This window comes from Ciconia boyciana, chromosome 22, assembly GCF_034638445.1.
Source record: "Ciconia boyciana chromosome 22, ASM3463844v1, whole genome shotgun sequence".
NCBI lineage: Eukaryota > Metazoa > Chordata > Aves > Ciconiiformes > Ciconiidae > Ciconia > Ciconia boyciana.
Genome location: NC_132955.1, coordinates 3,763,292 through 3,787,975, shown reverse-complemented (window position 1 = coordinate 3,787,975; position 24,684 = coordinate 3,763,292). Strand labels below are relative to the sequence as shown.

The 24,684-nt window shown below is 46.1% G+C and overlaps 2 protein-coding genes across 8 annotated transcripts in view; both read left to right on the top strand.

The window, feature by feature from the left end:
• CDC27 (cell division cycle 27) overlaps positions 1–11,226 on the top strand; it is a 35,061-nt gene extending 23,835 nt beyond the window's left edge. For 6 of the 7 annotated variants that reach the window (XM_072885551.1, XM_072885550.1, XM_072885554.1 and 3 more), the window contains 6 exons: positions 51–259; positions 928–1,045; positions 2,135–2,263; positions 4,047–4,121; positions 6,020–6,200; positions 8,419–11,226. In XM_072885551.1, coding sequence (XP_072741652.1) covers positions 51–259; positions 928–1,045; positions 2,135–2,263; positions 4,047–4,121; positions 6,020–6,200; positions 8,419–8,501 — 795 coding nt within the window. In that variant the 3' untranslated portion in view covers positions 8,502–11,226. Of the gene's footprint in view, positions 1–50; positions 260–927; positions 1,046–2,134; positions 2,264–4,046; positions 4,122–5,998; positions 6,201–8,418 lie in introns of those variants that run through there. The other variant, XM_072885555.1, reaches the window with a different exon arrangement.
• Positions 11,227–16,110: 4,884 nt separating this feature from the next.
• The window catches only part of KANSL1 (KAT8 regulatory NSL complex subunit 1), a 102,819-nt gene continuing 94,245 nt past the window's right edge, over positions 16,111–24,684 (top strand). The window contains exons 1-2 of the mRNA XM_072885535.1: positions 16,111–16,336; positions 16,411–16,570. The gene's annotated coding sequence lies outside the window, so the exon portion shown is untranslated. The remainder of the gene's footprint in view (positions 16,337–16,410; positions 16,571–24,684) is intronic.

The following is a 24,684-nucleotide window of genomic DNA, read 5'->3' as shown; positions in this document are numbered from 1 at the left end:
CACTCTGAGTTGTAAAAAGCGTGCTAATGTTGCAATGCTGTTTTTACTAGGCATGGTGTGCTGCAGGAAACTGTTTCAGCTTGCAACGAGAGCACGACATTGCAATCAAGTTCTTCCAGAGAGCCATTCAAGTTGATCCAAACTATGCTTATGCCTACACCCTGTTGGGGCATGAATTTGTGTTAACAGAAGAACTAGACAAAGCGTTAGCTTGTTTTAGAAATGCAATCAGGGTCAACCCTAGACACTATAATGCATGGTAAGTTTTGCTTCATCCCCCTCCTATTGCAACGTGATACAGAATTCCTTTTGGAGAAATAGCTTCTGGATGCTGCTGCTGTTATCGTTTCACTACCATTCCTCTCTCTAAGAAGAGAGCGAAGTTATTTCTGCAGAAGATGTGGGCCTCATCTGTTTATTAAACAGTTACTTCCACAAGGAGGGCAAAAAATTTGAGCTTTTTTGGTTTCTACAGATCTTCTTTGCTGTATTACCCCAGCTATTTTGTTCTTCTTTACAGCACTCCTCATGCATCTAGTTGATTGTTCTTCAGTTGCAGTTGGAGAGATCTGCCCCTTTATACCTTAGGGCAGTCAGTTTTTTATGGCTTTTTTTGTGGAAAAAATATATAAAGCAGTAAAAGTTACATCTGCTAGTGTAAGTTGCTCAGTCTTGAGTAACTTTTGTATGCTTTTTACTTTGTAGCTGTTTAGCCAGTCTTCCTGTGTATCAGATATCAGTTCTTCAAACTACCCAATTGAGCAAAAAAACCAAGATAACTTTAGACACAGCTTTTTCCCCAAAAAAATCATTTCCCACCCTGGATAGGGTTGGCAAGTCTATAGACCATTTCTGCCAGGTCATATTCACAAAGACTAATTTGATTGGATACGGTCTTACTTAACAGAATTGGTTTTCTGCTTGCAGGTATGGGCTGGGAATGATTTATTACAAACAGGAAAAATTCAGTCTAGCAGAAATGCATTTCCAGAAAGCACTTGATATCAATCCACAGAGCTCGGTCTTACTGTGTCACATTGGAGTAGTAAGTAGATTGCACCTAACTCTATCCTTGTGTTTTAATCTGCTTTTGTACTTTGTTTGCAGTAGAAAAGTAATTCTGAACATTTTTAGCAAAAAAGACCAACAAGTTCAGAGTACCTACTGGAGGATCTTAAGTGCCATATGAAGGAATAACCACAGGATTAATGTGTCAGAAAAGAAACTCTCCTCTCTCTCCCCCCCCCCCCCCCCCCCCAAACTACTTTTAGCCAGTAACGAAATTATACTATCAGGTCATGTTTGTGAGTCAGCCAAAATAGTAGTGATATGAAAGTCAAGACTGTGTGCAGATATTAATGTGAACAGAGTATTTGTAGGAGGGGGGTTTATATGTAATACATAAGAAATTAAGTGGGTTTTAACTGCTGTTGCATGCACTTGGACCAGCACTTCCAGTTCTATAAAATGCGAAGGTACCTGTCTCACTTTTCAGAGTGCAGTATTTTTGTCCTGGCTGTATGTCGGCGTTGCCCTCGTTCCAGTCACTTGTAGATGTGACCACTTACTACTTGGCCACTTTATGCCAAGTGAAGTTTAAGTAGCAGGCAGCTACTTCAGCCACCATCTGTTAAATTAAATTTACAGGGCTATTTGAAAAGGTGGTCACTTATCCATCTGGTGCTGCAGTCCTTAGAAAACAGTAGCCTTGCTCTTAGCAAATGCTTGCTTACAAAGTTGGGAAGCAGTTCTCAGATACTCATGATGGTGATGGAGGGCTGTGTAAGTGTGATGGATGGCTACCTGCTGGCATTCATTTGCCTTCTATGTGGCAGCAAAGCTGTGTCAAATTCTACAGGAAGAGTGGCTACTTCTCACTGATATATGGAGAAGGGCATTGAGTCCACTCCTGGCCAAAGGTTAAGTGATTTCTGTCAGCCATGGGGCGGGGAGAATGTTTTGAGGTGGAGATGAGGCAAGGTGAAGTTTTCTTCCTGTAAGAAAGCTTGTTAAGAATTGGACAATTTTTTTTAAAGGAACAGCTTGTAAGTAGATGTAGTCAAGTGGATTTGTCCTTGTCTGGCAGATGAGCTGTTATTTTCCCTTTTAAAATTGTTCTCCCTTTCTGTAATAGGTCCAGCATGCACTGAAAAAATCTGAAAAGGCTTTGGATACTTTAAACAAAGCTATTAACATTGACCCCAAGAACCCACTATGCAAATTCCATAGAGCTTCTGTATTATTTGCAAATGAGAAATACAAGGTAAGATTTGGTACATGTGGACAACCTTAAGTTATCTTTAAATTGCTGTAGCTGGGAATGGGGATGCACTGGGAGCTAAATGTTTACAGATGTACACTGGGTAGCATCAGGGCTTGCAGGAAGAGCCTGGGACATTGGTCTGTCTTGTAGAGGCTAACGTGAAGCATCTGCTTTGACAAGTGCCACCTTCGCCAAGGGAACTATGTTAAATTTTTTGATTGTTATAAAACCTAGGGCCAACAGGTGATGCTTTTTAAATTATTATTATTTTAGTCTGACCCTGGAAAAAGAAAGGAGAGAAGGGGAAATTATTGCAGCTGTCACCAACATGGGGCTGTATTATCATGAGCTTATACTAAATTACTAAAAAAAGGCCCAGCAAACTGTCCCATAACCAATTATAGCGATAAGGACCAGCTGTTTCAAAGGCTGTGTTGTTGAGTGAAAAATAAGAAGCTGAGCAATTTTGGTCTGATCCCCTGCTGACCTGTACCCTGTTTAGAATGAGTGAAGATCTTCCCACAGTCTGTCTCTCCAGTGACTGTTGTCCTCTGGCCTGGTTTTTTGGCCACAGAAGACAAGCTGCAGTCTGGTTTTTGAAACCTTGCTTCAGAAACGTGTGTGCGCGTGTAAAGGGAAAACTTTACTTAGAACTTTTTTTGAAAATTCATAACTGAACCAATTAAATATAAAATGTATTAAGATTAAGGACTTAACGAAGTGCCCATTCATAGATTGTTTCTAAAATTTAAAAGCAGAGGATAAATACAAGAGGGGAAAACGTAGATCTAATAGTCCACTCTCTTATTGCCCCTGCGCTAGTGAAGGAGCTTGTTGACCATGGTGAAGTGATGTGTTAGGAAATAAAACACTCGGACTCTTTTCTTTATCAGGCTGAGACTTGTAAGACTAAAGGTACTCTGTTCACATAAACTACATAAACTTGATGAAAAGTTTGGGTTCTTAGCACCAGTACTGAGAGAATTTTGATAGTGTGATAAATTTGGCTAGTGTTGGGTAAATAAATGTAGGTTTACACTTCTATTTATGTAGTAAGCCCTAACTTGAAATTGTCTTCACATGCATAAGTTTTAGAGGGTAGAATGGAGCTTTTTGTAACTAGAAGCAACGACTATTTCTAACTGCAAACAAAATATTTTTTGGTAGAATTTATTAATAATGCCAGATTTACTGTCACAGCAGAATAAACTGCTCCAGTATCAACAATTAGTTTAAAAGTGAAGTGGAAGTTTCACTAAATATTGTGGACTTCAGATGGCTAATATAAACACAGTCATCATTTGTAAAAGTCCACAGATACATATCTAAACCCAGAACCTTTCAAAAGCATAGGCTTGAGAGCAGTACATCCAGCACAAAACACATCAATAGTCTTTTTCAGAAGCTCAGCATACTAAAGGAAGTGCCCACTGTAAAAAGTCCGCCTCTTGTCTTCTACCCTATTATGCCTCGTTGGGGGCAACGGGGGCATTTTGTCAGAGTTGTTAGATGTGTTGTAGGAGACCAAAGCCCAATAAACTTGCTCTGTTTTTTGTAATAATGGGGCTATAATATGTTACAATCTTTAAATGAGAAAATAATGTAAAAGGCATTTTAGATGCTTCTCATAAAATTGTACTATTGTTCTTGATGGAATATACTGCCTGTAAATGCCAGAACTTTTTTTCGTTTCACATTAGTGTTAAATCACAGTTTAGTGATGTCATAACTGGTCGCAGACTGCCAGCTTGTACTTACTAAGCTTATTTTTCTTCCTTTTCAGTCTGCTTTACAAGAACTTGAAGAACTGAAACAGATTGTTCCCAAAGAGTCTCTTGTTTACTTTTTAATAGGAAAGGTAGGTAAAACTTAACTGTGATCATAAGTGTTTTGGTTTCCTTTTTTGCAGAAATGTACGCCTAGTGAGAAAATTTGATGCCTGTCACCAAGCTGCTTCCATTTGGAGCAGTATTCTAAAAATTCCCAAAGCTCTAAATAAGGCTTACTGCTCACAGCTTTATTATGTATCAGCTTTTAAATGCAAAAGACGGTTATTACTGGAGCAGCCTTCAGCTCTCTTTAAAACATACCAAGAAAAAATAACCCAAGCTGGTGTTATTCTTTGCCTGCTTTGATTTCACCACTGTCAACTTGAAATACAATTAATCTTAAAAAGCGAGAAATTGATCCTGATAAAGGTACTTCACTGAAAAGAGATGCAGTTGTTATGCACATAGCCGTATATCTTTCCCTGAAAATGGAACCCTATCAAGACTTGATTCAGTACGATAGCCGTGATGTGATCAGTGGAAATCCTTAAAATTTTGAGGGATAGTCCATCCATCAGTCAGCAGTGTTGGTTATTTGTGCATGTAGCTGTTAAAATGTTGAATCACATTCTAATGCATTGTATCGGAAATGCTGAACAAGGAGTGACTGTAGAGTACTCCTAAGTCTCCATCAATAGCCTCAATGTCCTTTTCAGCTGACAACCTGCCCAAAAGAGTTGTAGAAGGTTATCAGTTTGAAAGTAAGAAGAGTCTTTAATGAGGCTAATAGGGTAGGCTAGCACAGGAAAAGATATTACTAGCTTGTCAGCTGTGTTTACATTCGACCTTCTTTGTGTTTAATGCCAGAGAAAAGTAATCTGGTAATAGAAATCCTCCTTCCTCATCATCTTCTCTGCTAATATGCTTTAACTAAGTTCTGCAACTTTCTTGTTCAGTGTTCTGCAACTTTCTTGTTCCGTGGAGCGTCTGTTCACTAGGAAGCAACAAGACAAACTTACCTCTAGCACAGTACTGGATAACTCTTACTCAGCAAGATTTCTTTTTTTTTAACTGGAAAGAGGTAAAAGGAGTCGTGCTGAAATTTGTTGACTAGTATTTGTCCAGGAGTAGCTGAACCTCTAAATTGACATTAGAGCTGCCATGTCTTGACAAACTTAAGTACTTTCACTGTTTTAAACACTTAACACAGATAAATTACTTGCTCACCTGTCCTTAATGATAAGGAGAGCTTCAGTGCAAGTTACAGTAACAAAGAAGGTAAAATATGGGCTGGATTCTGCAATGCAGTGTTGTCTTGAAAATGTTACTGTTCAGTTTAGCAGGACAAGCTAGGTGTCACTTTATGTCCCATAATTTTCTCCACCTGCCAATGACAGTTAAAATGCCACTTGAGGATGTAAGAATGGCCGTGCTGAGTCAGATCAAAAATCTGTCTAACCACGTATCCTGCCTTTGGTAGTCCTCACTGAGAGCTGTAGGGAAGAGTACAAGACTAATGTGTGCATGCGGTGAGACTTCCCCAGGCTATTCTCTGGGCCTCTGACATTAGAAACCTGAGACTTTGGACTTTTCCTGAGCCACAAGTAGATTTGGGGTTACAGTGACTCAAGAAATTGAAGGAGTGGTGAGGGGGTAAGACAAAACAAAACATGTACACTAATAGCTCTTACACCACTGTGCTGCAGAGTTCCAAAGCTTAAATTTATATCTGAAGATCCACCTCCTTATGCTTTTTTAAATCTGTCAGCTGCTAGTTTAATTTAATTTTTTTAGTCTTAAATAGAAACACTTGCTCACTCTTTCTACACATATTTGCTTTTCCCTTGGGACTTGTATAATAAATCTTTCATAGCTACCTTCTGTTGCTTTTCATAAAATATCAGTTAACTGTGGCTTGGTTTGTTTATTGTCCAAACCTTCAAGTAGCAACTTCATGTAAATGTAGCCTTTCATGCTTTTATTTTAGGTTTATAAAAAACTGGGTCAAACACATTTGGCCCTAATGAATTTCTCATGGGCAATGGACTTGGATCCCAAAGGAGCCAATAACCAGATCAAAGAGGCCATTGATAAACGTTACCTTCCAGATGATGAGGAACCAATAACTCAAGAAGAGCAAATCAGTGAATGTTACCCCTATGAATCAGGTTTGTATTTCCAACCCTTTGTCATTCAGGGAGGTATTTCCACTTAGGTGGTAGGAAGAATCCCAGGTTTAATAAGTGAAACATACTGCTCAACCTCGCTGCTCGGTGAGTAAGAACTCCAGAGGCTCTTCATTCAGAAGAATTCATTCATGTTTCCTACAGTAAACATGAAATAAAGGGTTGTGACATTTCTTTAGATTCTGTAGATGGAGTAGGACAGAGATAATGACTATTGTAAATTCATACCAATCATGGTTGGCTAATAGTATCCTAGGAGAGCAAGATGTTCCCAGAGCCGCAAGTCCTCCCTCATAGAAGTGTCAAATCATTTCAAGGTAACTGAATGGCAGCTGAAATTGTCTGTAGAGGCTTTGTCAAAAGTTAAACTGGATGTTGGGTAAAAATATTTGGTCTGCTAAACATAAAAGGTAGCTTTTGACAAAAGTCATGGAAGCAGTTTCATTTGAATCAAGAGAAAATAAAACACTGCCATTATACTACTTGGGAATAATCCACGAAAAGGAATGGCCCAGGTTTCTCTTCTCTCTAACTTTTTATTATGAGCTTAAATTCCATGAAGCATGGGTAGCTCTGTGAAGCATGGATAGTCGTAAATATTGACCTCTTTGATGCTGACTGAAATAGTGATAGAAAATAAATACTAATAAGTGATTGAATTATTTTCCTCCAAAGAAGAAAATATAGCAGGTTTTGGACTGTTACTAATAGACGTATGCCATGTTCTGCAATTCTAAATCTTCAACTGAAAAAGCTATTATGTTTTCCTACTGTATATTACATTGATTTTTATTGATCCTGTGTACAGTGTGCTTTTTAATACTGGAAACTTATCCTGCACTGCACTTCCTGAAGTATCAAGAGTTTTCCCTCTCCCTGCTATTGTAGTTGGGCAACTTAGAACACGGGCTCACTGGGGGCTGAGCATGTTTCTGACCAGGAGATGGAGACAGTGTACTTGAACTGCTGAGCGACACCTAAGCAGTACAACCCCCACCACCACCAAAAAACAAAACCAAAACCAAACAAAGAAAAAACAACCCAAAAAAGAAAAAAAACTTAATCTGTGCAATAAACAAAATAAAACAGTGTTAGGCTGTGTGTCAGCAGTTCAGTTTCCCTGGCTGTGCAGATAAATTGTAGAAGAGTTGCACAGTCTCAGCTGAATAACTCTCTTAGGATACATGAGACAAGCTAAAGTAACCTAAGGTAGTACTGGGGGCAGGGGGGCAATTGTTTTTAATATATTGGCTAGTGTAAGCCATTTTGTGCGTTAAATTGCCTAGCATGGGACTGGCTGTGTCCATTGTACAGAAACCCATAAAGTTTTATTGCATTAAAGCAATAAAAGGTATCTGTGTTTCTCCACATGAAACAGCTTAGGTGTTTGGGAAATTACAATTAATACGCTAAATTGTGCTATGGAAAGCAGACTCACGTCGCATTCCTGTGTGTGAAGAACAGCCATCATTAGATATTTACCTTTTGTTCTAATTTTAACAAATATATAAGTTAAATATTTAAGGGCAGCCTCTCAGTATGTACACGTTTATCTTGTATGCTGTGCGCAGCATGCTGTCTTTATTCAAATAGCAGTAGGAATCTAGTTTTGCTGGAAGCTCTAGGCTAGTCATAATCTGAACTGAGTGAGCGGAGTAATTCTTCAGCATCAGAAACATCTGTATGCATTTACTCAGAGCAGTTCTCTTACCACATATCTTATGCAGTATCTTTGTCACGGAAGCAGGGAGTGAGTAGAGGCTGCCTAACGCTACTAATTGAATATTATGTGGTTATAAATTGAGTGGTCACAGTGCACTAATGCAGTGGGTAACTAATGTGAGTGTTTTGGGCAGCTGGTTTGGAAGGAGTGGGAAGGTTAAATTGATCCTAAGGCCATTTTGGAACTCTCCATACCAATCCCTGCCTAACTAGGTGTCAGAGAAGTCAGATTTTCAACAGAAGATGGCTAAGGTGTTGATTCCTTTCTAAATGCATTTATTTAGACTTCATTAAGCTGGCAGGGGTCAGTGTATTAGAAAGAAAAAGGGAAAAAGCCGTATGGCTTTAAAGCATTTTGAGGGGAAGCCCAAACCCATTGCTACTGTGCTTTTGATGTGCTGGAGCTGATTGTGGGGGAATCTCTGTAGTGAAGCAGCCCAGTAATGTTTGACTACTTTGTGTTTCTTTTTCTTTCAAGTTGGCACAGACGAATCCCAAGAGAGCAGCATGACGGACGCAGATGACACGCAGCTCCATGCAGTTGAAAGTGATGAATTTTAACCTCCAAAAGCCAGTATCTGAGCTTGAGTGTGTGACTGGTACTGTTGTGTTCTCCCCTTCCTTCGCATCCTGGGTCTTCACATCACTGAGCCAGCATTGTCATTATTCTCCACTGACACCATGAGTACACTGCTCAGACTTAAACTGTACACAGAGTTAATGGCAGTGCAATATTCAGCTGCTACTGAGTCTGACTAGTTGGCTCTTACACATTTATGAAAGTGACTGAGGAGGAAATGCTATTTTTGGACTCCCCTTTGCTGGAAAAATATCATGGAAGAAGGACTTGTGGTTTGCTGTAACGAAGCCAGTAGATGTGGGGATAGTACTAATGAAGCAGTGTCTTGTTCTTTTCCCAGAAATGTGTCTTAGTTTGGTTCTTTCTTGGTAAGCAGAGTGCTGAACCTCATTTCCAAGTTCTTCAAGGACAGTGTTGACAAATGCAGGCTGTTAAAGACTTTTGCATATTGTAGTGTAACTTAAATGCCAGGGAATGTAAATGACCTTAAAGCTGCAGTGTCTCCAGTGAACAAACACAATGCACGTGCTCAGGACTGGGAGTGTGTCAGACTACGTAAAATATCCAGTGTCCCTACTTAGAGTGCAAACTTGCAGGAGTGGAAACGTAGCAGGAGAATCACATTGCAGAATCAAAGCTTTCATGAAATGCTTTCATGTTCTAACCAAGAATTAATTTATTCACCTAGCTTCTGAAAGGTCAGTGTTTACTTTGTACTTCAACGAAACAAGTCAACACCTTGCTTCATTTTTCATATACCCCTTGACTTGTTCTTCCCCTTTAAAGAATAAAAATTAATAAAGGGCAAAATCAAGAGAGAAACGTAGATACAACTGTCATGTGAAAACATCAAACCTTTAATCCAGAGTGACTGCGTGTTTCTAAGCAGATGGACTGGGAAGACTGTGGAAGCCTTAATACAATCAGAACCTTAGTCGAATGCATCAAATAAGTGTCTAAGATGAGTATCATTTTTAAAACTGTTTTGTAAAGTGTGGTCCAAGCAGGATGCAAAAATGTGCAATTATCTGTCGTCTTTTTTTTAAGCTGTTCTTTAAGATTCTCACTCTAGGAACACTTTCCTCTTCTACAGAGGCTGCTTCTGTGAGAAGAAAGCTACGCCACGTTAAAGAGTCCAAAATGATCTTTTTCTGTAGTGTTCTGCAGCAACGATTGGTGCCCTTTATGCAGTGATGATAAAGAAAGTGTATGATATAAGCAGTTTTAAAGAGCAATTTATGCATAATAAATTGGGAATGATATAAATTTCATAGCAACATATTTGTTGTGATCAGTCTTAATGTTCTCTTTTTTTTTTTAATGTATTGGTTTTTAGGGGTCTTTTAGTTACCTTTAGAACTTCAATTTTTTAAATTCTGTCCTTGTCTTACACTAGGCATGTCTTCTGTCACAGCTCCTCTCTGGTCATGAGCCACACGGACACCTTTATCATTTGAAAAACAATCCTCAAGTGCTGAGCAAAAATATAATTCTCTGATTTTCTTTTTTTTAAGTAGGAGGATAAGCAGTGAAAAACAGGCTTAAACTCCCCTAATAGCGTGAAAAGGAACTTCTAAAATCTGAGGAATGATAATATATTCAAGGAGCTTTGTGCCTCTGCCATGTACATTGTGTCTGGAAGGCTGATGAACTGGCTGGGAAATCATGACGCGTTTCACCTGGCTTGAGCGTACCGAATCTTGCGCTGCTTTTTGTGGCGATAGATTTTCTGGGGCAATTCCCTTTCCTGATGAGTCCTCCCCGAGGAAGACACGGGGTTCACATTTCCCCGAGAGCTGATCTGCATCTACGGTAGAGTTCACGCACGGTGCTCTTGAGTTACCCGTGTCTGTCCTGGCGTGGTTTTCCCATCCAGCCCCACTGTGTTTGCAGCTTCCCAGCGCATCCCTTCCAAGGAGGAGTTTCTAAGCGGCACCTCAGCATGAGGTCTGGAGGCAGCACTTGGGTGACTGCCACTAATTAACATGTTAATTGGCTTCCTTTTGGTTCCCAACATATTTTCTAAGCAAAAAGCAGGAGTAAGCAGGTGCTACTCTCAAGACTTTTCCATAACAAATGCTGTTGTTTAAATGGGGACCAGAGCTTTAGTAACTGAGGAGGCTTTTTTCCTTTTCTTTTGTTCTCTAAAAATTTGTGAACAATTTTATTAAAATTTTCAACACCCTGGAAAGAGCTCTTAATTCAGCTGGGCTGTTAAAAGGATATTCACGCTACCTGAAAGATGAATACTTCAAACTGTCCCTTGCTTTATACATCCATCATACCTTAAAGTGGTTTTTCCCAAGAAGCTCAAGTAACATTTAGACCATGCTGTTGTTTTACCTTCTAACTAGATACACAAAATTAGTATTTAATCAATAAAATTTTGCTCTCTTTGAAGAGGGGCAGGGAGAAGGAGGGCGAGCATGAAGGCACTCTAGCAGCCAGGTTAGAGCAAGTGTGTTCACTGAAAAGAATTAGGGAACTGTCGTTTTCTTACAACAAAACTATGGAAAAATGCAAAGTGTGGGTGTGGTGTGTACTGTTTGCATTGAAACAATGTAATTTGTCTTTTTCCTTTTTTTTTTTGCTTTTCCTGACTTTTTATTTCAAAAATTGTACAGTCTTAGGGAAAAAAAAGTCTTTTCTGTTAATATATTTGCGATTCATTAAAGGATGTGGAAAATCCAAATAAACTACTTTTAAAAGCAGGCTTATCCCCAGGTCCTTTGGGTCGGTGTTGGGGTTCATCCTTCAGGAGGTGGGCAAGTGCGGCAATGCTGGAGAGAGGTTTAAGGACGCACGGTGGGGTTCGTGGGGCTGTTTTCTGTCCCGCGGTAGCTGGTGATCCCGGCGTCGCCTGTGAATCTGCCGCAGGCTTCCAGCGGGCTGCAGGTTATAGCTTCCTGGGCTGGGATTCTGGGAGAGGTGTGGGCTGTGACACCTCATGGTAGGGGCATGCACTGAGGTTTCCAAAAATGTTTTCTCTTCGTGTCAGCTTACATCCTGCAGCTTGACAGGAGATTCAAGCTCTACACACACTCCCAGGTGTAGAGCAGATTTTTTTTAATTTTTTTTATTATTTTTTATTCTGCCTTCCATAGCAGCTCATAACATTGTTTGTGGCTGCAACTGTTGTCGGCTCAGCAGAGAAATGATTACAGACTTCGCTATACTTTCAGACCTGGAGGAAAAGCTTGCCAGGAAGGCTGAGGCTCATGGCTGTACAGGAATTCCTCTGGCTGCATATACGGTCATCTTGGATTAAAGCATTTAGCGCTCATTTTCATCCACTATATTAGCCTAATCCAGTAATTTTTTTGAGAGCCAAGTTTGGCTATAAAAGTGACACTGAACTTAACCCTTTCCTACACCTAGTTGCCTCCCCCTTTTTTTCTTCCCATGTTTCTTTTAATCCTGGACTTTTATGATTGTGCATACAAATGCAGTCCCGTAGTTACGTTCTCTGCTCTATAGCCGACTTCCCGCCCTGCTTTACGCACGGCAGCGAGAGCTGCGTTAATCTTCCTGTGTCTCGGTTGCAGTTTCTCTGTGTCGGCTCAAATACGGGCGATTTCGGCTGCACGCTTCCTAGTGGTGAGACAAAGCTTTGTTAATGGTAGGCTGAGCTTTAGATTCCTCCAGAGAAAGGCAAAGCATTAACGAAATTTGACTTGTAAGCTGCAATACTTCGTTCTGTGTCCAAATCACAGCAATGCAGCGAACACTAGGAGTTGTTAGTATCTCAGGATTTCCAGCTCGGGAATGTTTTTGGTACCTGGTCTTTATGAACACCTACGGCTTCTTACTGGTACGTCACGTTTCGTTCTGTTGTTCATCAGTAACTTTGCTGCTGCATCATCTCCCTATTTTCTGTCCCTCTGTCAAGGTTAGTGACTTTATTTGAGTGAGACCTGGTCTAGGAGCTGGCACTGGTTTGGTTTTTTAAAATGGAGCAGAAGAACGGGGTTTCTAAGGCAGGAAGCCCGGTATTCGTGATCCTCAGAGGAGTGGGGTTTCAAATTATATTAACACAGAGAATAAGACTTCCTCTGCTTCTTTTGCCTATCTGCTTTTCAAATCAGCACCTGATTTCTCAGTTAGTTTGGGTCCAGCTGCTGTATAAACCCTGGGAGATGCTCCTTGCTTTGAAATCCCACAGCGGCAGGCAGCCGGGTAAGCAGGGACAGGAGGGGACCCGGTGCCTTCCCTGGGGTCGCAGCACTGGACCCAGACAGCAAACGCATCTCCAGCCTGTGTCCTCGCATCCAGCTGGGCAGAGTCATGGAGCAAAGCCACGGACCACGAACACCGGACCCAGAACAGCCCGTGGGGGTGGGAACGGGACAGATGAGGGTGAAGGAGAGTAGGAGCCGCTGTGGCAGCTGCAACAGAGATGTGAGACTGATGAGAAAAGGGGGAGCGGGCACGGCGGGGTGACATGCGTGGGACCTGGGCTGGGTGACCGTCCCCTCTCCAGAGCCAACTGTCATATTCACCAGGGACTGGGCCATTTTGGGGCTTTTCTGGGTTTCTCAGCGCTTCAGCAGGAGCGATGCTCAGCACGGCCACCCCCTGCGCCTCTGCAGCCTCGCGGCACAGATGAAGACGGACTGATGGCTTCTGCATCCACCGGTGCCCGTGCGTCTCGTCTGCGGCTCTGGCTGCGTTTCTGGTCCATCCATCAGGGGTTGGGGGTCCTGCCCCCCCTCTTGTGTGATGCTCTGACCTGTTCTGATCTGGGACCTGCTCTCCTGGCCCAGACTATTTTATTCAGCCTTAAAGGACAGGAAGGATTTCAAATATCCTAATGGTACCAGTAAGGGAAGTATCAGAAACACCTCCCAGATCAGAAAAAAACCCACTCTCAAAGGTCAATTCCATCAAAAATATCCCAGAAAACCACATCCAGAAAGGAGCCACAAGTTCCTTTCTGACAATCTTTACATTCAGACATTTTACCAGTTAAAAAACTCTTCCTCTTCCAAAATCCAGCAGTTCATATCCACATGTGTGCAGAACAACAGAAATTCTTTGTTGTCAGGACATTTGGAAAGCACGCTTAAGAAGACAAGAGGATTAGTTTGCTACTTTCTGCCTTTTTTGGTTTCTCGTGTGTCTCACCAGATTTAGAAAAGGCACTTTCTGGCGGGTGTTTCTCTCTCAGACCCACTGCGCTGGGTAGCGGCACATCTACTGCACCCGCTTTTAAGCACTTTGTTAAGGCAATCTGCTGCATCGCTGGCAATCGCCAGCAGAATACGGCCGTATTCTGGATTTTCCTGGATAACCAGGAAAAACAGCCTGGTTGCAACCACCATACGAAAAGCACCTTCCCTGGGGAAGGAGAGGCAGAGGACAGTGTCTGCATGGGAGACGGTGAATGCGGCTGCCCTGTGTAGGGCGTCTATGAACTTTAATTTAAATATAGAGGAGTTTGGCCGCTACATTGAGTAGGTCCAGAAGTTCCCCCTGTGTCCTCCCTGCACCAGAAGTGGTGGTGAAAAATTCATTTTGGTCCTAAACCTGCAAATACCTGCTGAAGAGGAAAAGACTGCCTGTATCTAATAACACGTGCGTGGTAATCCTCTGGCAGAGAAGGAAGTCTCCTGCCTCCCCATGCTGGATGAGTTACCAATGCTCAGCTAATCCCATGTAAAGCCTCTGGGTGTAGCGGTGTCTGTCTGTCCATTGGCATCGGCCAGTGGATGGACCTGCCTGGACTTCGGGGAGGGGCAGGGGCAACAAATCACAGCTAAAACCCAACACAGCTCAGCTTGTCCAAGGAGCCAGAAATGGGAATTTCCTCCTTTGATCCAGCAGAACTCACCTTTGCTCAGATGCTGAGGATATTTTATGATGGTACAAACATCCTGGGGGCTCCTGGGGGGAGCGGGGCATTGAGGATCGGGATGTCATCTGTGACATTGACGTATTTTGGAGCAGCTCAAATATCCTCTCCACAGCTCCGCTGTCCCAAAGGGAAACAGGGACTCTTGTCACACAGAAGGACCATCAGCAAAAGGCGAAGGAGCTTGTCTCGTTCTCGGCCTGCAGGATGTGGAGCCGTGCCTTTTATTTGAATTAAACTCAGCTGAATTAAACCCAGCTGAAAACTGGGATAAAAGCTAAAAGACAAAAAAACCCACCAACAGTGGAAGCAACTGAACGAAGAGCACCGCTGTTGTGCCTCCCCGTGTGAGCAGGCAGAAGGAGAAGCTGGTGGAAGGGTTTTCCTTGTCCGAGAGAAGAAGGTGACGCTGAAGATGACCCCGAGTTCAGCAGCGTGGGGCTCACGAGGGACCCGAGGGAGCTGCCGGGTGGCGTGGCTCAGCCGGCCCATGGGAGCCACAATGCAGCTGGGGGCCAGCCCAGGCACGGCCGTGGGCAGGGGGACACGGGGCAGCGACGCTGGCCCTCCTGCAGCCCGGGTGTCACCCGTGGGGCGGGGGCCCGTGTCAACTGTGGGACAGGGCCCTGCTGTCATGGGACGAGAGCCCGTGTCACCTATGGGACGCAAGCCTGGTGTCACTCGTGGGACAGGAGCCCACGTCACCTGTGGGACGTAGGCCCAGTGTCACATATGGGACATAGGCCCTGTGTCACCTGTGGGATGCGGGCCTGGTGTCATCTGTGGGACAGGGGCCCAGTGTCACCCGTGGGACAGGAACCCTTGCTACCCATGGGACAGGAGCCTGGTGTCACCCGCGTGGCAGGCGTGCCTCGATACCTGCGGGACGTGAGCTCCGTGTCACCCGTGGGTCAGGAGTGGCCTGTGGCCCGCGGGACGCCCCGCGTCTCCCGTGGGTCACGATCCGGTGCCACCTGCGGGGCAACCGTGCCCCGTGGCCGGCCGGACACCCCTCCTCACCCCCGAGCCGCCCCCGCGGCGAGACCACCGCCGCCGCCCCCCGCCCGCCGGTCCCGCGGCCCGGGCGGACCCGCGGCTGCCCCGGGAGGCGGCCCAGCGCCCAGGGCCTCCCGGCCGGGCCGGGCCGGGCCTGCGGGGGGGCAGCGCGGGGGGCGGGGGGCGGCGGGCGGGGGGAGCCGGGGGCGCGGGGGGGGGGGTGGGGTGCGTGGTGCGGGGGGTGCCGGGCAGGGGGCGAGCCGCGGCACCGCATCAATCACCGCCCGCCCCGCCCCTCCCGCGCTGACTGACGCGTCGGCGGCCAATGGGGCGGGCCCATGCCCCGCGCTCAGCCAATGGGGGCGGGGGAGGGCGGAAGGTCCCCACTTCAAGGCTGGTTGAGCGGCGCAGGTAGGTGCGGGGCGAGGCGCTGCCGGTGCGGGGCGGCTCGGCGCGGCGCGGGGGGGAGGCCGGGCCGCGGCGGGGGGCCGCGGGGCGGGCCGGCACGGAGTGGAGCGGAGCCCGCCGCCCCCCCACTGCCCGCGGGCAGCGGCAGGCCAAGTGGCGCGGCCCCCCCCTCCCCGCCGCCGCCGTCCCGCAACTTGGCTGCGGGGGCCGGGCCGCGGCGGGGCGGGGGGGGGGGGCGGCTCCTTCTCTCGCGGCCGCCCGGGGAGTTGGGGGCCGGGGCTCGCCGCGGGAGGGGGGCCCGGCCGCAGGGCCCGGGGCGCCGGGGAGAGCTCCGCCCCGCCGCGCTGCCCGGGGGGGCCGGGCCGGGCCGGCTCCGTGCGGAGCGGGGACCCCCCCGCCTCCCGCCCCGGGCCTCCATTTTAGCCCGGGGAAGCGAGGCCGGGCCCGGGGGGGCTTCTAGAAGGATCCGGGGGTGGCAGCCCCCGGCCCCCCGCACCCCCGGGCCGGCCTCTGGGCGCTGCCGGGCCCCGTCCCCGCCGGCCGGCCCGGGGCGGGATGGAGGTAAAGGGGGTACGGAAGAGCCGGGGTCGCGCGGGCTGTGGACCCCCGCTGCTGACAGCCCTTTCTTTCCCCAGGTCCCGGATTTTTCCACCTCCTCAAATAAATAAATAAGAAACTTGCAGACCTACCAGGCGTCGGCGGAGGCTGGAAGGATCCGGAGGCCCTCCCCGTGCCGCCGGCTGACCGCCTGGACCGCAGGTGGCGAGGATGGGCCTGGCCAAGATGCCCGGCAAGGTACGCTCTCCCCTTCTCCCCGCCTGGCACGGCGAGGCCAACCTTTGGGTTTTGCGAACTGCCACGCCGGCTGGGTCGGACGCGCTGAGTTGCGTTTGCAGGCGGCGGTGTAGTTTGTGATGGTGCGGGGTGAGTCTGGAGCCCCGCACGTAGTTTCTTGGTGAACGCGTAACTTTAAAATGGAGGTTCAGGAATAGGGCTGAAAACGTGGATTCATCCCGTGTGTGCAGGGTGTTTCTCTCCAAAACCGTTCCAATGCCCGTATGTAGTGAAGAGATGTGTAGCCTCCTCTTGGGAGCGTGCGTATGTATTTCCTGGTGTTACCTGTCCTTGTGTGCAACAGCATCGAGACATCAAGGTATGACTTGCCCAGAAAAAGGAAGATCTACTTCTTTTTCCCCCTTATTGCGTGCATCCTTAAACCCCAGGTTTACATCAATAGGATCCTTTTTACTTACTGATATAATCTGGTTTATACATGCACTTATAATATTGAGAGAGTTTTGTGTGTACCTGTCAGAGTGGTCTCGCCGTGAACACCGAAGGTCTAAACCTGGGTTTTCATGCTCGCGGTTCCGTGCCTCTGGCTTCCCCATGTGTGAAGTGGCCGTAAGTGCTTCTGGGTCTGGAGTGGAGGGCGGCGAGGGTTTGCTGATGCTTGTTTTGAAAAGTCACCTCTTACCTTGCTAATGTTATTACCGGTTAAGAATTGTGTCTTAAACACTTAGGTACAGCAATCAATTTCTGTGAAGCTGAGTAAAACCTAAGGGGAAGCGCTAAAAGGAAGGATATTTCCCTCTTTTCATAAATCTACAAGCCAAAGCAGCCTGACTTTAGGCCAATTATGGAGACTGGATTTAGACAAATTCTCTTGTAATGGGAAAACCAAAAATCTTTACTCAGTCCTTTCACACTGACCTTAGACAAATCTGCTCTGGTATCTGATCTCCAGTTGGCTAACACAACAGTAAAGGCTCTTATTCTGTGTATACATAATAACAGTAAGTTGTTGTGTGGGCTTTAAAAAAGGAATGAAAGCTTTCTGTTATAGGTTTTGGAGGTTATCACTAAATTTCTGGGAAGTCTGTGTTCCTGCTTCTGCTGAAAGTGGTAGGAAGTTGGCAGATAGCTTCTCTGGAAACTGGTCCTTATTTCCAAAATCCACGTGCTGATGCATTGGCTAAACAGGGGTTTAGCATGTGGCTGCGTGGAGCTTGACACCTGCGTGGGTACTTGCGTAGCCCTAAGGTGTTGTCAGCCCTGTGACTTCAGTGCGTGTGCCAACTAATGAGGGTCTACGGCAGTCGACAGTGGTGTTGCTCTAACAAAATGTTCCGATTCCAAACGTGAGGTCATTGGCCTTGTGCTTCAGTCTGGAAAACTTGGAGGAGTAAAAAAGTAGAATTTAAGAGCGCTGAAGCCATTGTGAAATGGAGAGAGAGTGTCATTGTCGTGCTGACGGCTGGCAAAGCCGCAGGTAGTGCTTGCGCCGTGCAGCCTGAACCCGTGCCTGGCAGCTGGAGAGAGAACCCCGGCTTTGGATTTGGGAGGGTGCTGAAGACACTGGCTTTCTCCAACGGAGCGGGTCGGGGATGGGCACGTGGGAGGATAACGCCAGCTCCTTTCTGCTTCCCACGAGCTGGCAGGAGCTGAGGGATAGGAGGTGTGCCTGTGGCAGCAAGTCACACGTAAGTCTGCTGGAGGGTGTACCAAGGAGGATGTGCAGACCGTCGTCGTGTCGGGCTGTCACGTCCGCTCCGCATTTTTGCTCGGAGGCGTTGGCTTCTTGTGGCAAGGATCTAGTTGGACCTTGTTTTTTTTTTTTTTGAGTGTATGAGTGTGTCATCTGTTCCTGTGCCAATTAGTACGTATTTGAGTGCTTTTGCGTCTTGTATCCCTGACTTGGGCTCAAACTCTAGCGCCTAATATTAGTGTCACAGGCTGCAGTGTTTTTTCATCGTAGAAGAGAGCGACTCCATTATAGCCCTGAAGTTTTATAAAGCTCTTTACCTGCAGATCCTCAAAGGGGAGGGAGGGTTTCTTGGAGCAGAGGAGCAGGAAGCTCTGCCTGGACCTTCACGTCTAATGGGCGTAGGAAGAAATCTGCACACTCTGCTGCTCCGAAGCTCTCTGTGCTGTGGTGATGGTCGCAGAAACGGACTCGCTGCCTTACTCCTCTCGCTGCCATTTCCCTGCCGTTGTCTGGGCACCGGTTCTCCTGCGCCAGACTTGTCATAGGAAGTATCGTTAATAAGGAGAGCATGTAGGGACTTGACTTTTTTCCACCTATGATCTCTGATGTTTTCCTGGGTTGCTGAGGGTTTGAAGGCAGGTGGATTTGGCTGGGACTGAGGAATTTGTGTGAAGCCCTGAAACTCGGGGCTCAGAGACCTGCAGATTCTCTGGAACAGAAGCTCTTGGAGCACAGCTCTGATCTCAAGATGCTGGATGACTCTTGAGCATGACCAAAAGAGGCGATAACCAGAATATCAGATTATTTACTATGTTTCAGTCTGGTTACTGCTGCTCCAGTTTGGGATTAAACTGAATTATAAGCAGCTACCAGTAGAGTGGTAATTTTTTCCCCAAGTCTGGAAATCCAAACAGCAATAGAATTGTTCCAAGTGCCCTACAGCAGAAATAGAAACTAATTCTCCTGTTAGTGGATCTGAGAAAGGGTATGTGAAAAAGACGACTGTAACATGAATTAATGAACAGAGACTCTTCAAACTAGTGTTAATCTTGCTTGTGGCAGAGGGAGAGCTTTCGCGTCCCAGTGTCTGCAGTGACTGCAGGCTGGCCTTGGAAGGTCTCGGGTTTGCTGTTGACTCACGAGAGGGAGCATGAGGTGCGGGATTGGGTGCGAGTCGAATCTATGAAGATGTTCTGTGAGCCACGGCTCGTGGATTCCCTTGCCCAGGATAAAGGAAAGTACATCAAGACTTTCCAGCTGGAAGATGGAGGAAGGGTTGGGTTGTGCAGCAGGTATAAATCCGGTCTCCCTCTCAGCCCCGTGCTGCTGGTAGCATACCCGTGCTTGTTACCAGTTGCTGGGTTCCTAATGAATTCTCCTAACTTTTATTTATGTGAAAACTCCTTAATCTATTTGTTTGTCATACAGTGGAACTGAATGTTACTCCTAGCAGTGGGAACACAAGTGTGAAATGTCTATGCTGTAACTATACAAAACCCATAAGGTGTATTTCAGTGTTGAGATTTGAAAAGGTTGTCCCCTAAAACTCAATTAGCCGATGTCTCATGGTTTTATAAGACATGGGCTTTTACATGATTAGTGCAGGATCACATTTCCCTCTCCTTTCCCTTTTTTTTTCCCTCCTCCTCTCCCATGATGTAACTACCTATAACCTGAAGTGAAAGGAATGCAACTTTTTAAAAGTGTGCCATCACCTTACTTATTCTGCTGTTCATTTGTATTTTATTTTACTGCTCACATCATTAAATGTCTGGGATCATATAGCGTACTCTGCACAAAACATACTGATTTCCATAAAGAAGTATTGCCTTAATTGCTGCCATTGTGGTGTTTCTTAAGCAAATACCCAAGAAAACTGATGGGATCTGAGGCTTACACTTTGCACCTCTTGTGCAATTTCATACATATGTTTTGGATGGATCTAAGCCACACGATAATATTGTTAGCAGTTCATGGGGACCTACACGATATGGGGTTACAGCCAAATGTAGATTTGGGTGCATTACCCTCTGCAAGTTGATAAAACCTGGCTATCGGTCCCCAGCTGGACTAACAGCTTAAAAATTCAGGGTGCTTTACTGTGAGTACTCAGCCTGCTGTTCTTCTTTGGAAAGTACTTCACTCTATTCCCCAAATTGGTACAAATAGAAGTTCCCATTAGGACTTTGGGAAATCAGGCTCTTCTGTACAATGTGCATCGATCTGATGCAACAGTGTGGCGTATTCGAGTACTTTTTGGCATGACGAGACCAACGTCTTTGGCAGGGATTCAAAAACACAGTGGTGAAGTTTGTTTGTTACCTTTGTTAAATAGTCATGCATTCCCAGCCTCTCATCCCTATGGAAACCATAGAAATACATTTCGAAGTGGAAACCATAGAAATACATTTCGAAGTGGAAACCATAGAAATACATTTCGAAGTGGAAACCATAGTTGATTCAAAATAGCTTATTACTATGTCATAATAACAAATGCCCCTTAACTTCACAGCAGATTAAAATAATTCCCCCCCTAGCCTGGGTAACAGTTAGAGCTGTGGCCTTGAGAGGTACTCATGTTCTGTGGAGTAGACTCTCCAATATGAGAACAAGCAACGCATGTTGTCCTTGAAATTAGGAATGTCTATTGAATGGCTTGATCTAAATCACCAAGGGGGTTTTCAAACAAGCAGGATCACTGATGTGGATCACTTGGCTTTTTTAGTGAGTAGTATATTCGTTTCCTGCTTATATCAAGGAAACTAAAACTTAATCCGTTGATCTAGAAGTCCCCAAGGAAGATCCAGGTTTGTAGCTCGACCTTAAGATATGTTTTGATACAATAGGTACCTGCCTGATCAGGGAGGTATCAGGGTTGCTGAGCTCTACCAGCCTCTGCACTACTTACCTTCTTGTGGCTCTACTTTCTGTTTTTTAAGGACTTTGCTCTTTTTCTTTCCTTTTTAGTGTGCATTTTCAGAATAGCTGCCTAGGATGTGCTGTGTCTGTCACAACTAAGGAGTGCCTTTCTTACCATGACCAGACGTGCTCTTTAATGTTGAAGAAGAATATCAGAAGAGCAATGATCACTGCAAAGGTCTCTTGTTGTTGCTACAGCTTATCTATATTTAGCTTTAAACCAGACAAGTCTTGCATCTTCTGAAGCCTCTGTGGCCACTGACATTTGAGTTTGCTGCTTTTTTTTAGGATATCTAATGAGGTCACAAGTGAAGAGGCAAAAATTGTGGTTGTATCTGTAGGGAGTCTTGGCAATGGCCACCAAAGAACACAGGGACTTCTCTACCTTCAGGATGTTTCTCAAACCGATCTAGAGTCTTTGCAGGCTCAAAAGTCTCCCTTCATGTGTCCTAGCATATTTGTTAATATAACTATGTGTACAACTATGCATATACTTATTGGATAGAGACTGATACATTTCTGAGATGGGTACAATCAAAGCAATTCATGAGGATTAATAGGTAGAGGCAATGAATGCATGCGGGAGGGAAGGTAACGATCAGGTATGAGTCATTGGGTACATACCACTCACCATATATTGAACCCTGTGGTTTGTTATGTTCTGGATGCCTTGCAGAAGAGGGTGACTTCAAAGAAAGATTTAAAGGATGATGCTGTAAAAATGTGGATTCACTGGGGAGAGCTCCTCTTCAGATGCCCTGCACGAACAGGAGTAGTAACGAAGCTGTGCGAGGGACTCATGGGCGAGGGTGGCTGGTACAGGAGTGGCTAGGTGACCTGGAGGAGATGATGTGGCACTGTTTTGAATGGAAAATGGAGACTGGAAGGGCTGTAAAAAGGTGTGTGTCAGAGGCCAAAGTTGTATTATTTTAGACTGCACAGCAATTTTTGCTACATCATCTCCAGATCAGGTTGAATGATGAAAGCTCTAGGTATCTGTGCTGCAGGAAGATCCAGATCTGTACCGGACTGTCAAGCTAGAGATCTCGGTTAGGCATGCCTCAATTCGCAGAAAATTCTGCAGTGCAGAATGAACAAAAGATTAGAAACTTTATCGCAGGAATTTCTTAACTTCCTCCCCAACAGATTGCACTCCCTCTTCTGTTCCAGTATAAAATGTATTTGTTGCTACTTCTGCTTTTTAGCTGGACTGAATTAAAGGTAGATTTAAAAAAAAAAAAAAATAAAATCAGAGGTATGCATGCTGTTGTAGGGTCCTGTGTCCTGGCTTCCTAAAGAGCTGTCCCAAGTGTGGTGAGGAGAAACCGATCGGGAGAAAGCACGAAGCTGCTGAGTTCATCATGCGACCGTCTTTCAGGAACAGTATTTCTGTTACCCTTAAGAATAGAATACACTCTCCGCGTGACCTGGTGCTGTGCTGGATGTGGGGTTGCTGATAACACGCTCTCCTGATGTCCTCCCTGGCACTGTTTCATCATTGACTTAAAGCCCAGTTCAAGGTCCCTAGACTCATTTTTCAAGGTACTGCGTGAAATCGCTGAGACTGGGTAACTGGTGCGTTGGGACGGGGAATGGCCATCTAGGAGGGGAGGACTGTGACTGCAAGGGACAGCACGCACAGGAGCGGAGCTGCTTGTCTGCAACTCCCTGCTAGGGCATAAAAACCAGCATTGGTCTCTCTGCTGTCCTTAGTTGGACATTTTTCTTGAGAAACACTTAAGTAGGAGCTAAGTTTTGAGCATTTGTGTTGGTCAGCAGAGAGGCAGTTGGTATCTGGCCTCTGGGGTAGTTTTGGCTGTGAGCGTAGGTGGCCACACAGGCTGTTTTAAAAAAAAAAAAAGAAAAAAAAAAAGAAAAAAAAAAAAAGAAATGTGTTGCCCATGGATTTCCTGACCCAAAAAAACCATCTGCAATGACAGTTCTATGGTGTGATTTGTTAAGCAATATATTGGGTTTTAAAGAGCAATAGTAGTATCTTGACTCTGTATCTCCAAATGCTTTTTAAAGGAGTGGAGCGTTGCTTTTCCCCTGTGTGGCAGTGAGATTTGAAGCAAGAGGAGGAAAGAAACTTGTCTGCGTGCGCTGCATAATCCACATCAGGATTGCCCGTACTGGCTACGGAAACAGTATTCATAGGTCTTACCTACTTCTGCAGTCGAGACAGTACAACTTTTATTTTTTTGCTCTAAACCCAGCTCCCTAGGGCAAGTAGTCCTCTCTGGCGGTGTATAACAGCATGCACTGCTGTAGCTTTTTCCCTTTGCAGATAAATGACGGTATAAAGCACTTTTTTGTTGGCATAACTGCATTCCTACTGTAGAGGCAGCATAGCTATAGTGAGGGGAAGGTAGCGTGCTGGCTGCAATAGATACCAAATCAAAATCGACGTGTAGACCCGCCTGAGGGGGGAGAGTGCCTTTGCCTGGCAGCAATATTGAGCGGTTTTGTGGCACCCCAAGTGTGTCAGGTGAACGAGCATGCCTTGGCTCCAGCTGGGCTGGGGGACAGATGGGCGTCAGCCTTGTGCAAATGGCAAAACTGAAGGTCAAAGAGGTGAAATGGCTTCTGCAGTCCCAAACTAATTCTTTTCTGCTCCGCTGCCTCTCCGTGTGTCCTGCGCACGTAGTGAGATGGAGTTTGTTGAGGAGGGGGAGAAAGTATCCTTATGGGGGGATGAGAAACCCTCTTCTGCTCGGCTGCAGATCACACTCCCAAGGTTTCCAATGCTGCGTCCCCTTACGGCATTTGCTATAAAGCCTGTTTGTAGCCCTTGATCCGCATCAGGGGCTGTGGATCCCGATGTGCAGAGCTGCTGGGAGTATGTAGAGTTCCATCCGTGGACTGGGAGCCCTCAAGGGGGCCAATATGGCAGGAGGCCGTGGAGCGTGTGGCCAGGACTGTATTTTGCAGTAATGCCACCCAAAGCTATGCTGGCTTTGGGTGTTTTGGGGTTCTCTGGATTTAAGGCTTTTAATGGCAGAATTCTTGGGAATAAAGCTGAAGAGCCTCGCAAGGGGGAATGTGAAACGAACCATTAAAAACTGCTGGGGCTGCAGGTGGAGATGGAAGAGTGAGACGTGTTGTTTTGGGGGGGGAACCACTTAAAACGGTGAAAGTTTTTCTGCGGGGAGCAGGTTTGGAGATGGAAAAACCGGGAAGTGTTGGGGGGGGTGGTGGTGGTGTGTACTTAACCCAGTGAAAGTTTCTGCAGGGAGTGGGCTCGGCCCCCCGCCCTGCGCTGCCGCGGCCGCTGCGGGGGGGGCCAGACCTGCCGGCGGGACGGCGGCACGTGGCGGGGCGGGGGGTGCCGGACTACATCTCCCGGCATGCCCCGCGCGCGCCCCTGCGAAACCCTGCCCGTGAACGGGGCCGGGCGCGCCTGCGCGCTGCGGGGCGGGCGCCCCCTGGCGGGCGGCGGCAGGGGAGCAGCCGCCTGCAGCGGCGTACGCGGCGGCCGGACAATAGGCGGCGGCTCCGCCCC